This window comes from Cricetulus griseus, unplaced genomic scaffold, assembly GCF_003668045.3.
Source record: "Cricetulus griseus strain 17A/GY unplaced genomic scaffold, alternate assembly CriGri-PICRH-1.0 unplaced_scaffold_1, whole genome shotgun sequence".
In the NCBI taxonomy this organism is placed as follows: Eukaryota; Metazoa; Chordata; class Mammalia; order Rodentia; family Cricetidae; genus Cricetulus; species Cricetulus griseus.
This window is the reverse complement of record NW_023276808.1, coordinates 9,013,894-9,028,388: the sequence shown is the minus strand read 5'-3', so window position 1 is coordinate 9,028,388 and position 14,495 is coordinate 9,013,894. Positions and strand designations below refer to the sequence as shown.

The window sequence follows — 14,495 nt, the reverse complement described above, 5'->3', positions numbered from 1 at the left end:
AAGGCTAATCCCTAATCCTAACCCTAACCCAACCATACATCTATCTTTAACACTAACACTGAACCCTAAACCTAACCCTAACCCTTAACCTACCCCTGAACCCTGAATGCTAAGCCCAATGCTACCCTAACCATAATCCTAACCCCGAACCTTAAAGCTAACCCAAACCTAATGTGGCTGCCTGCAACACAATTAAGTCCAAGTATTGGGTGAAAGCCTGGAGATTTGGATGAACCACGAGACGTCTGTTTGATTTTCAGAGAGAATGTCTCTCACCTTTATTGTGGAGCAGCCTTATATACAAACTTAACAAAAACCTAGGTGAAAGGGTTCACAACAGGATATTGATGCTAGTGGGGTGAGGTCAGATAAACAGGAGGTACCTGTGGTTATGCCAGAAAACAACTCTTAGAGACCCTGTTGGGGCTGAGTCCTAACATCTCCCACTACTTTATATATAACAAAACAGTTATCAAGTAAGAACTATAAGATTTTAACCATTCTATCTTAGTGCATTACTATAACTATCTGTCTTCAACTCCATCAAAGAACATAGAAGGATAATATACAAACTCTAGAACTGACAGAGACATCATGCTTCCTAGCCAGTGACACAAAGTTTCTTGGTAACATTGGGCATCCATCTTTAGCCTGCAGGCCACAATGTGTCTGGCAGACTTCTCAGCAAAGCAAGAAATTTTAAACTGTATACATGCATTGGCAGTTTGTCAGTACACTTTTGCTGTGTCCTGTAGAAAGTCTGGCAGATTCTGCCATGAAGCAGGAACCCTTTAGGACTGTCCATCTTTATTTTCCTGTGGGCCCTGCGTGTCTAGTTTGTAAAACAACAGTCAAACAGTTCAGTCAAGAACAACTTCTTGCCAAAATGGCTAGTCTTGCCACGTTAAAGGCAAACTCTAGCAGGAGTTTCTTCGATACCCATCTTCTTCTCAGATGTAACTGATGTGCCTGGAGCAGTTGTGTCTCACTGTCAAGAAAAACCCTAAACCATTTAAATGCCATATATTCCATAGGTCTTTAAAGGGTTTAAAGAATATCTATCTATATATCTAGAAAACCTAATTAATATCAACAAATGAAGATCCATTCCAATACAAAGTATCATTTCTATATCCCATTCCAACTTTTTCCTTTAAAAAGTGATAGACTGTGACTCTTACCATTTCTAATCAACCAAATTTAAAAGAAAACAAATATTTGGGCCACCTGAGCCACTGCTTTAGGAGTTCTTGCCCCATGAAACCATGCCAGTCAGGATGGCATCCACAGTTCTTTATCCTCCGTGGAAACAAAAGCAGAAATTCCCCTCCCAAGTAACTCTACTTTAACAACTGTTGCTCCTCCCCCAGCATTTAAACAACTCAAAGAGAACACAATAGCATTCTTGTGTCAACAGTCACATATTTACAATCACACTTCTTACACACGTGTGTGGACACACCATACATACATCTTTGGAACAAAACTAACAAAGGAGAGGCAGTGTCATGGGGTGGCCATCCATACCATAGCTTGGCATCTTTGGAGGGTGTTGAGGACTGCTATATCTTTGTCCATTTTTGTATGGTCTTTTGCAGGGCTTGGGTTTTTTTTTTATCTATTTGGACATATTTTACTTTTTCATCTGATGTGACAGATGATATGGATGGCTTGCAATGAGGGCTCAGAGAGACTGGCTAGAAGTCCAGGGCTATGTAATTCTCATTGCCAGTACTCTTTTAGAGCTGGGTTGTTAGTGCCACTGGGTACAGGGGATGAAGACATTGGGTTTTGCATAAGGACATAGTACTCCTCACTGTCTCTGGAGTCTGTGTTGGTGATATTTTTTGTGGAGATGGAATGGCAGTCCTGGGAGGTCCAAGATTTGGTAACAGGTGACTTGAAAGGGAGCTCATTGATGACAGCGTTGTTTCTCAGGTCAAGGGGTGGTGGCTTTGCTTTTTGGCCAGGCTTGAGGTTGCGATTGACTGGGGGTGGCTGGATCTCCCTTTCTTGGCCAGAGACATTATGAATAGGAAACGCTGTGGATGGGTGGCCCAGTGGGTCAAAGTGATGGGGCACTGTGTTCATGGGGATGTAGGCACTGTGGGAATTGTCCCCTGTTTGTTCCATAGCCAGCAGGGTAGAAGAACCTGGGTTTATGGGCACACAGTTGTCATCAGAGCTGCCACTGTCTGATCGACCCATGATTGTCCTTTTTGGGGATTTAGTAGCCAAGCAGATGGTTTCTGTGCCTTGTGCTGGGTATTTGTAGTCACTGACTGGAGGTCTTTGTTGAGGGCTGCCCCACTGAGGTGTCCTGGGGTGCCGTGGTGGTGGAGGTATGGCTGAGACCACTAGGAGGTCTCCAAATTCCCCACAAAGGGTATTGCTGGGTACCTTGAAGGTGTACACATCCTCATTGTCTGACTCAGACACTGTGAGGTTCTCCATAGCGTGGCTACGGTGAAGGCCAAAAGCATGTTCTTTGAATTGTCTGCTTGGCTTGGGAAGGCTATAGAAGCCATGGACTTGACCACTGACTCTGCTGATACAGTGTCTATTGTCCTGGCCAAGGTTTTGTGTGGCTGTGTCACTCTTATGTCTGGTGATCTGAGAAAAATTGGCACTTCTGGCATTTTCTGTCCTTTGGCTTATGCATTGGTGTGAGTGTTGATACTCCTGAGGTGTACTGGTGGACAAGGCAGGCTGGATGTGGCTTGACACAGTGGGCTGGCTAGAGTGTGAAAGGGCTGAAGACCTCCTTGTTTGGAGAAGGTGCTGACTGGAGCTGCTGAACTCAGCTGGAGAAGAGCAGAGACTATGGTTGACTGAAGAAAGGTTTCTCAGGGCGTCAGTGCTCTCTTTAGTCTGACTGAAGCCGCAGATCTGGCAGATGCTCTGGACCCACCTATTCATGTCAGCCTCTGTCTCAGTCATCAGATAGAACGTGGCCTCATTGGTAATGATATCAAACACAAAACTCCTTTGGGGTTCTTTTTTGTTGAAGGTCAGGCCTACATCCAACTGCATACAGAAGTTTAGGTTGATGATCTGCAGGGGTTTCTTGGAGTGTTCATTCTTATAATATTCTAGAATATCTGGGTCACCACTCATCTTACCGCTCCGCATGATAAACCAGCATTTCTTCCAAGCATACTGCCCCAACTTTTTCAATGGAGTCAACTTCCCCAGCCAGCCAGTGCACACCACATTGTTGCCAGCTGACTGGAGCTTGCAGCAGGCTTGAGGGGACAAGGGCATGGGCTGCTGGGGCAGCTGGCTGCTTGCGCACAGCTCACAGGGGAGGCATTCCTCAGAAGATGATTTCCCATATTTCTTTAATATTTTTCTTAGCATTATTGCTTAATCTAAATTTAAAATGAGATATTACCAGAACGCTGTCTCTTTAAAATTTCTCTGTGTATTTTCTCTCTTTCAAACCAAGTCTCTTATGAGTTGAGGAACCCTTATTATACCTTTCAAATCCCACTCTCCCAGGAGTTGAGGTACCCCTTTTCCAGTGCCTATTAATCCAATCTCTCAGGAGTTGAGGTACTCCTTTTTCAATCCAACTCTTAGGAGGTGAGGCACCCCTTTTCCAGTGCCTTTATAATCCAACTCTCTTAGGACTTGAGGTACCTATTTTCTAGTACCTTTTGCAATCCAGCTTCACAACTCCTTCCTTGCTGGCCAGCCTTCTGAGGGTGATCTCTCAGGGTCTCCTTTCTTTCCCAACAACAGTGGAACCACCACTTGTGGCTGCCTGCACCACAACTAAGTCTGAGTACTGGGTGAAAGCCTGGAGATTTGGATGAACAACAAGATGCTGGTTGATTTTCTGAGAGAATGTCTCTTACCTTTATTGTGGAGCAGCCTTATGTACAAACTTACAAAACCCCAGGTGAAGGTTTCACAACAGGATATTGATGCTAGTGGGGTGATGTCAGATAAACAGGAGGTACCTGTGGTTATGCTGGAAAACAACTCTTAGACAGTCCATGGGGGCTGGGTCCCAATACATTAACTCTAAACCTAACCTGAACCATAATGATAGCACTTACCCTAATCCTAACCCAGAACACTTAATCCTACCTCTAACCACAATTCTGAACCCTAACCCTAAGATTAAACATTCCCTGAACCCTACCTCTAACACTAACTCTTACTCTATCCCTAAACCTAACACTAACTCTTACCATAACCCTGAACCCTAATTCTAACCATAACCCTAACCATGAACCCTAACCCTAACCCCTAAAATTAACTCTACCCCCAAACTTAAACATAACCATAACACCAATGCTGTACCCTGAACCCTAGCCCTGAACCTAACCCTACCACAATCCCTAACCCTATCACTAAACTTAACCATAACCACAACCCTAAACCCTAACACTAACCCTGAACCCCAACCCTAACACTGAACCCTGAAACATAACCGTACCCCAAAACCTAACACTAAACCTAACCCTAACCCTATCAGTAACCATAACCATAACCACAACCCTAAACCCTGACCCTAACCAAAACCATAAATATGAATCCTAACACTAACCATAACCCTAACCATAACCATGAACACTAAAGCTAACCCACACCCTAACCCTAAACCTAACACTAACCATAACCCTAACCATAACACTAACACTAACCCTAACCCTGAACCCTAAACCTAACCCTAACCTTAACCCTAACCCTAATACTAACCCCTAACTCTAACCCTAAACTTAACCATAACCCTAACCCTGAACCCTAACACTGACCCTAATCATAACACTAACCCTAAACCTAACACTGAACTGTAACCCTAACTCTACTCTAACCCTGAACCCTAGTCCTAACCCAATCCTTAACCCTAACCCTAACATTAAACCTTCCCTGAACCCTACCCCTAACACTAACCCTTAGTATATCCCTAAACCTGAGTATACTCTAACCCTAAGCCTGAACCCTGAACTCTAACCCTAATCCTAACCATGAACCCTAACACTAATGCCTAACCTTAACCCTAAACAAAGATAACCATAACCATAACCCTATACCCTGAACCCTAACACTAACCCTAAATCTAAATCTAACCCTGAACCCTAACACTAATACTAACCCTAACTCTAATCCTAACCCTAACCTCAAGTGTAACATTGAAACCTAAACATGACCCTAATCCTTACCCTAATCCTGAACCCTAAACCTAATCCTAACCCTAACCCCAACCATGAGTATAACCCTAAACTTAACCGTAAGTATAACTGTAACCCTGATTCTAACCCTAGCTGTACATTCTTAAAGTCAACATCCCATTTGTGTAACCTTACCTTTTAGCTTCACTTCTCTTCATGGCTGAGGTCTTTGAAGAGGTCCCTGCAGAGGAAGGGTTCAGGGCACTGCCTTTGTCTTGCATCCATTTTTCCTCATTTGGTCTTCTAGTTATACTCAAAAGTCAGATATTTCCCTCCTTCTCTGCCTTGGCAAGTGTTCTATGAAGAAAAACAAATTCAAATTACAAAAGTGAACAAAATTGAAATGCACAGGCAGCAGCTCAAGACCACTTTTGAAGTCTGGAGCCTGACTTTATTCGGGGTTTCAGGTGGAACAAGTCATACACTGGCTGCTGGTGCACTGGCATGCACATTTTTGGGGGAGACAACACAGGTAAAGTTCTCTGTGTTACCTGATCAAATGCACCTGAGCAGAGGACTGGGAAGGAAGGGGCATGAGGAAGGGGAGGAGGCAGCCAGAGGGCAAGGGAACAGAGGGAGGAGAGCAGCAAGGGAAGCCTTGGAGGAAAGCAGAGAGACAGGAGAGGGGAGTAGGGGAAGTGGCAGGGGGAGAGGAGACAGGAGGAGGAGTGAAGAGTTAGTGCCACTTAGAGGTGAGGGAAGGGCCGGAAATTGAGAATAGCATATGGCAAATTATCCACAAAAAGGCATCAGTACTTATTAGTCCAACATACCAACATCAAATGCCAGTCAGCCAGCCAATTAAGAGTTACCTGGCACAGCTAGATTCATCTTTCAAATTAGCTTAATGCTACAACTTACAAAAAAAGGGCTGCTGAACACCTTAGGAACAGAAACATCCTGGTGGTGGGTAGAGGACATCTTGGCCCCCTTTGCTCCATGGATGCACCTGTGGTAAAGTAGGCAGGGCCTTGGTTCAGCCCAGACTACTCACCCTCCCAGGAAGTGCAAGGGATTACAAGCTGACTCCTGTCCCTTGTGACCACAGGGAGCCTAGCTGGTCAGCATCTGGGCAAATAAGTGTAGCTAAGGCCTTTCCCACATCCCAAAAGAAGTGGAGGACAGCAGACAGTCTCCTCAATACCTCCTGAGGCCTTGTCTTCAGTGAAGAACCTCTCTGTCACCTCATCAGCATTCCAGTGGAGAAAGGTGTAAACCTGACACCAAGCTTCTGTCATAAAAGTCTTCAGAGGTGGAGTAAGAGCTTGGTCCTTAAAGATCCCCTCTCCAAAAACAGTGACCAAGAAAACAAGTAATCCTTTCAGGCACTACCCACCTACAATGGGAACAGCAGATGGGATGGCTCATCACAACATCCCTAGACTTGGCATTTTATCTCCTGGCTCCTGGGGACATTGGTGCTGGTACCATAAGTGTTTAGTCCCCAAGAATAAACTAACAAAATGCAGACAGATGGCAGTGTAAGTATTTACTGTGTTGCTCTTTCCTTAAATGACAATAAAATTATAATTTGAAGTGAAAACCATATTTTACTGATGTAATGTTTCTAAGGTTTCTTGAGCACTAGTAAGCTGCCCTGGAAGGAAAAAACATCTGTGTGTGTAATATTGGCACCTGACCTTGATCACCATTTGAGTATGGCTAAAAGAAAACCCAGAAATTTTCTTCCAGAACCAACATATCTGTTACCTATTCTAACCCATAATCATCACACACACACACACACACACACACACACACACACACACACACACACACACGTTTTTTAAAAACAAATATGTCTTTACAATACTGGCATTCTAGAAAATTCCTTTAAGAGGCAATTCTTCAAGATGAGTGCCAAGTGAAACTGGATCATGAAGAATCAGGAATGGTAAAAAACTATATTTTTATTCAGAATACAACAAACTATATTATGAGATACACAGTTGACTTTGTATTATTCTATTTGATTATATCTCCACCAAAGATGTAAATGCTTCTTTGGATAGACACATGAAGTACTTTCTTATTTGCTCTTCTACTAAGCATGCTAATATTAACATTGTTAAAACATGTCAACAAAGGAGCCGACATCATCTAACCTTTAGTCTTCAACTCAGGAGGAAGAAACATGAGACTTAAGAGTTCAAAAGTAGCCCTGACTAATTACTGACATCCAAACCAGGATGGAATTAAAACAACATCTGAAGGGAATTTGTGGAAATATTAAAAAATAAAACCAGGACCAAGAAGCCACCACTCTTTCACAGGTACCTTTATGTGAAAAGTAGGACACCACTGATGACATTTAAGTAAACAATGAACCACTTAGATAATAGTCAACCCATTCTATACATTTCAACTGAAAAAATGCCTATCACCAAATGAAAGCTCAACAAAAAATGAACAGAATCAAAGAGGGAATATATGAACCAGCAAATAAACAGAATATATGAACCAGAAACAAAAAGAAAGAATATATGAACCAGGAAACAAACTTCAGTAAGTATATTTGCCACATATACAGGACATTTCAGTACCTAATACAAAACTTGCAAAATAGAAATTACCATACTCTGACCTCAGCCATGATACTTGCCTGAATATGCTAAACAATCTACTTGCTTCAAGGCTATAATGAAATAGATGAAACAGATTTTCTTTTCATTGAAACTGAAGTCAACTGTGATATGTAAAATGTTTACCATATTGTTTACATGAACAGGATTTTCGCATTCCTCCCTAATTCCTAATGTCAAGATGACATATAAAGGTTTAAAATATCATAGGGCTAGAGATACAGCCAAGCAGTTAAAAGTTCATTCCCAGGACAAAGGTCAGGTTTTTGACAATTTCCTATAATTCCTATTACAGAGGATCCACTGGTCTATAACACTGAGAAGGATAAATACATGAAAAAACAGTTATTACAAGTCCCTGACCAGAATCCAGTGAGGGTTTTGACAATATTTTGCAATTCCTGTTAGAAATAAATACAGGAAGACTAAATGGTTTACCGCTGTAATCACATGCACATATCTAAAGACAAACTGACATAACAAAATAAAAATTAAAAATTATGACTATTTTTCTTTTGTAAGCATTCCTCACTGAAACCATATATTGAAGCACATATAGGCTTATTTATAGTTTTTCAGTATCATGAACTGCTTCATAGAACAAAAAGCCAGTGTGTAGCCTTGAAGTCAGGGAAACCAATACTTGTCATTTGGTGGTATCATTTGAGATGATTTAGGAAAGGATGACCTGCTGGAGGAAATATGTCACTGGGGGTATGCTTTCATACTCTACATGAGCACACCATTTACAGTTCACACTCTCTGGTTCATGCTGGAGTTTGAGGATGTGAGATCTTAGCATCTTGTCATTGCAGCCATGTCTGACGCATGTTGCCATGCCACTATCTTGGTGAATGATCCAACACTAAAAGAATTACTCTTGTATAAAGACCACCACAAAGTGTAAAACCTTACCACACTGACTGCATTTATAATTTCTCTGCAGTATGACTGTTTCCTCATAATTTCAAAAACTACAATGATGTGTAAAGACTTTACCACATTATTTTCACAGAGTTCCTCTCCAATATGTGTTCTTTTTATGCATTGGAAAATTACTGTGACATGAAAGTTTTTACCACATTGACTACAGTCATAGGGTTTCTTTCCCTCTATTATGTGTTCTTTTATGTGTTTAGAGACTACTATCCTGCCAAAAGGCTTTACCACACTGATTACATTCATAGGGCTTCTCTCTAGTACGGGTTCTTTTATGAATTTATAGGACTATTGTGAAAAGGCTTTCCCACATTGATTTCATTCATAAGATTTCTCTCCAGTGTTGGTTATTTTATACTTTAGAAGACTTATGTGCAAAAGCTTTACCACCTTGATTACAATCATAGGGTTTCTCTCCAGTGTGGTTTATTTTATGAATCTGGAGATGAGTCTGCTGTGAAATGGCTTTCCCACATTCATTGCATTCATAAGGTCTCTCTGCAGTGTGAGTTAGTTTATGCCTTAAAAGAAGACTATGACATGCAAAGGCATTTCCACATTGATTACAACCATAGGGTTTCTCTCTACTATGAGTTCTTTTATGAATTAGAAGATCACAGTGACGATTAAAGGCTTTACCACATTGATTAGTCATAGGGTTTCCCTGCAGTTTGTGTTCTTATACGTGTTAGGAGACTACTGTCCTGTGAAGGTTTAACCACATTGATTACATTTATAGGTCTTCTCTGCAGTGTGTGTTCTTTGGTGAATTTGGAGAAGACTCTTGTGAAAAAACTTTACCACACTGTTTATATTCATAGGGTTTCTCTCTAGAATGGGATATTTTATGCATTAGAAGACTTATATTATGCATAGGCTTTAACCACATTGATTACATTCACAGGATTTTCTCTAGTTTGGGTTATTCTATGCATTAGAAGACTTACATTATATGCATAGGCTTTAACCACAGATTACATTCATACAATTTCCTCTAGTATGGGTTATTCTATGCATTAGAAGACTTACATTATATGCATAGGCTTAAACACATTGATTACATTCATCAAGTTTCTCTCCTGCAATTGTAATGTTGTGAATTTGGATCTAACCCTGTTGTGAAAGAGATTTCCCACATTGATTACATTCATACAGTTTCTTTACTACATGAGTTATTTTATGCTTTAAGAGAGGACTATGATATGGAAAGGCTCTCCCACATTGACTACATTCATAGGGCTTGTCTCCAGTATTGGTTATTTTATGTGTTTAGAGACTACTGTCCTGTATAAAGGCTTTACCACATTGAGTAGGTTCATTGGGTTTCTCTCCAGTATGGAGTCTTTCATGTCTTTGAATATGATTAGGAGATGCATAGGCTTTAACACTTTGAGAATATTCAGATTTACTTCCATTATAACTCCTTTCATTACTGCAATGGTAATTGACAATTAAAAATTTTAATACATCCATTGTATGATTGAATTTATCTGTATGAATTTATTTTACAATTTGGCCTACTTGTAAAGGGGACTCAGATGTTAACATTTTATCATCCTTTACTCTCATGTTGTTTCCCTTTATTAAGGGTGGCTTTGGATCTTCAAATATACCTGTGATGATTCACATTGATAGCATCCTTTTTCTGTGTGATATTTTTCACATATTTGAAGAGAATTAGAAAAACTTTGTTTTCCTATACTATGAGGCATACACATTTGTAAAGCAAACCAGGAGAAACAGAAGTATATTCATATTCCTAGTACAATAGGGCTTTTCTGAAGTGTCAGTTTGTTGATATATTTCCAGAGAAGCTTGAAAAGCAATTACTTGTAAACTTTCATCACATTCAACAAATCTATTCAAAGTGGGGGCTGCTACATATCTTCTAGTTGTTCTGAAAGTGTGGGGTATGCTTCTTCTTTAAATACCCTATGATCATATGGCTTGAATCAAGAGTGACATATGATATACCTAGCAAAGGAAGAATACCAAATAAAAGATGTCCACATTGCATTCACACCATTTAACTTTCTGTTCCTCCTAGACATATAGTATAGAGAATGAAGTTTCTCCATAACAGGTACCCTTAGCTCTTGACTCTAACTACCTCTCCTCTTACTAAACTTAGTAAAAAGTATCTGAACATGCATTATTATTATGCATTATTATCTTAACGCATGCATTATTATGAACTATTTGCTTATTAGAAGGGTTTGGACATGTATTTTTCAATTATACAATGTGCATACCTTTTGTAATATAAGTGTTATGAAACTAATTGGATTGGCAGTTGTACAGCAGAGCTATCATGAGGCTATGATTGAAATGGTGATATCTATTAAGGCATGGTTTCCTTGTAGGCTCTCTTAAAATTATGCCTTGCAAACACAATTCACCTACTTGACACTGAGACATGTGGTCTTGTGAGAATTTAATAATCATCAATGCACTTTAACCTGTGCTTAAATACATTGTTGCTTTCTTTAAAACTTCTAGACACCTTAAAATTTCTTCTGAGGCATATTTGTTTTAGCTTCCACCTTAAAATTACAATCGTTGTAGCCTAATATATAGGACCAGAAAATGTCTTAAATATTGTTGGAAATTGTGTAACATTTAAGTTATTGTCTTCAGTGAAACTTAGAAACATGGCTGATGCATTCACATCATTCTTTCTTAGTTTCAGCTGTAATTACAGAAAAGCATCAATGACCCAGAAACAGTTACCCCCTTATTTTAAACTGTGAAGAAAAATTCAGTCTTACCTATAGCAGTGAGTTTCCTATATTCTTCAGCATCATATCTTTATGGGGATTATTCTAGGAAGGATCCAGCAAAGCCCACTCTTCCTTAGTGAAGTCAACATGTACATCATCATAGGTCACTGCATTCTAAATTATACCATAAATGTATAAAAACAAAGTTACACTGACAACACTATAAATGCAAACATCTTTGAAAATATAGTAATATAGTTCTAATGATTCCTACACCTATTCCATGACACAGCTAATGGAATCACCTAGTCACTTAAAAAGAAAGCTGAATAAGTGGGTCACCTCTGTTATTTCATCACCCTTTGAGTAGGATACTGCCATGTTAAAGAAATGTCTTTTAACAGACAGAGATAGACAAGCAAACAAATCAATAGTATGCAGCAGACATCAGAGAAATTGCATAAACAATATCTACAAGAAAGATGGGCAAACAGGATGTACAAGCTCATGCCTTCATTTGCTTCAGGAAATAAGGCAAACTGTGATACCTGATGAATCAAGATTTGCAGTTGTCATTGTATTTTTGGAAGCCTCATTCAATTTGTTCTTATCGTATGGTAATCAACTTGCTAAAGAGTGAATACAGAGAAAACTAAAATGCCCTGGGCATAGGGAATGTGTTCAAGTCCACTAAGGTTGGAGAACCCTGCAGCTGTGAAAGGCTAAGTATATTACTAAAAGTGTATCAGAGTCTTTGTTCCACAGACACACATGAACTCACACCCCAGCCTCTACATCCATGACAGACTACTCTAACACCCTATAGAATAAACCAACTATGCACGATCTCAACAGACATGTCTGTGCAAACTGTGATAGAAGAAACTTCTTCACGAATTGCTTCATCTCCATGAAGAAATCTCAGGTCAGGAATATTGTATTCCAGAATCTTGGTTTGGCCCCATGTCATCACCATTTCTGCCAAAACAGAGGGTCTATACACACTGATCATACACAGAGATGGATGGACTTCCAGACCCTTTATATTTATGATTTGTTTGTACATAATATTAACATAAAAAACTGAAAAAAAACATTGGATAATAATTATCAAAATTACTGGATTCTCAGTTCTTCATTAACAAAGAAAATAAAAACTCTCCCGTGGCAAAGAACCACATTCTCCTACTTGACACTCACCAGGATATGATGATGTTATATAATGATTGGCTTACCTCAGAGTCCTACAGTTCCAATCCTATTATGACCCCCTCTTTAGCAACATTTATGTTTGAAATTGATTCTATTGCCTTTTATTTCTGAATATGTTTATAATTTGGTACCTATAAAACCTGGAGAAAATATAAATATCCTGTCATCTATATTGTTAAAAAAAACCATTTTGCTTAATAATTGTTTGTTTTAGTGACTGAGACTTATTTTCCTGCATTTATTTATTGCTAATTAGAATATATAATGTATGCTTTCTCCTTTTCTTGTTGTGTCCCAAAGTTGAAAATTGCTATGAAATCTTTAACAAATCTTATATGTGGTTGCCATTGGCACTGTGTATTGCCTCAAGATGTAGGTACCTTCTCTCAATAAAACTTCCTATAAGCTCTGTCTGCATGGAGGCTTTGTCCCTCACCTGCTATGGGTCAGACCCACCTGACAATGTGCCTCTCAAACAGTATTATGACTTTGAATCCTTTTCATTTTGTTCTTTAATTTTTATTAAATACTAAACAGATTCCCCTCCCTCCTCTTCTCACACTCCCTCCCTCTCACCTTCCTTGTAGCCCCCATCCACTCCTCCTCCATCCCCTTAAAGAATGGGGCAGGCCTCCCATGGGAGACAACAAAGCATGGAATCAGGTTGAGGCAGAACCAAGCTCCAAGATCCTCCCCCAGCATCAAGGCAAGAAGAGGCTAAACAGCATGGTTCCTGATCCCAGTGCATGGAGCCCCACAAACAGACCAAGCTACACAATTGTCACACATATGCAGAGGGCCTAGGTCACTCCCATGCAGGCTCCCAAATCTCAGTCCAGGGGATTCTCCTCCATGACTTCAGTAGGACTCCCAGAGCTCCACCCAGTGCTTGCTTGGCTGTCTATGTCTGCATCTGCTTTCACCAATCATTGGATGAATGCTCTCTGATGACAACTAGAGAAGTCATGTATCTGATTATAAGAGATGGCCAGTTCAGGCTACATATCCACTATTGCTAGGAGTCTTATCTGGGTAATCCTTGTGGATTCCTGTGAGTTGCCTGGTACCAGGTCCCTCCCTAACACCAAAATGCCCCATATTGAGATATATCTCTAATTACTCTGCCCTTCCTTCCACCCCCAAGCCAGCCAAGCCAACCAGATCCCACATTTTCCCATATTATCTCCCCAACCCCACTGTCCCTAATTTACCCAGGAGATCTCTTCCGCTACACACAGCAAAACTTTAGATGATTACAGAAAGAAAAACCAAGATATTTCATGACAAAACCAGATTCAAACACTACTTACAACCCAGCCCTACAGAAAGTACTAGAAGCAGAAGTCCAACCAAAGGAAGTTAGCTGTGCTCACAAAAACACAGAAAATAGATAATTTCACAACAGCAAAACACAAAAAGGAAACACAAACACACACACAACATACACACACACACACAAACCATCACATCACCACGACAGAATAAAAAAACCAACAATTAACAATCACTTGGGTTTAATATCTCAGTATCAATTCGCCATTAAAAAAAAACACAGACAAACAGAATGGATATGAAAATAGGATCCACCCTTCTGCACCATACAGTAAACACACATCATCTGAATAACAGACATTACCTCAAAATAAAGAGTCAGAAAAAGAATTTCCCATCAAATGCACCTGCGAAGCCAGCCAGTGTAGCTACCCTGATATCTAACAAAGTGTGCCTCAAACTMATTAAAAAGATGGAGAAGTACATTTCATATTCAAGGAAAAATCCATCAAAATGAATTCTCAATTCTTAACATTTATGCACCAAATACAAGGGCACACACATTTGCAAAGAAACATTACTAAAGA

The 14,495-nt window shown here is 39.9% G+C and overlaps 1 protein-coding gene across 1 annotated transcript; it reads right to left on the bottom strand.

The window, feature by feature from the left end:
* Positions 1-316: 316 nt before the first annotated feature.
* Positions 317-11,852, bottom strand: LOC113838750 (GRB2-associated-binding protein 2-like). Its single transcript, XM_035453642.1, has 3 exons — positions 11,473-11,852; positions 5,319-5,480; positions 317-3,802 (listed from the first exon to the last, which is right to left on the bottom strand). The coding sequence occupies exon 3, from the start codon at positions 3,358-3,360 to the stop codon at positions 1,723-1,725; it is 1,638 nt and encodes a 545-aa protein (XP_035309533.1). The 5' UTR covers positions 3,361-3,802; positions 5,319-5,480; positions 11,473-11,852; the 3' UTR covers positions 317-1,722.
* Positions 11,853-14,495: the final 2,643 nt, after the last annotated feature.

Coding starts and splice junctions, on each gene's coding strand:
- LOC113838750 (XM_035453642.1), bottom strand. CDS start 3,360: ATGCTAAGAAAAATATTAAAGAAATATGGGAAATCATCTTCTGAGGAA.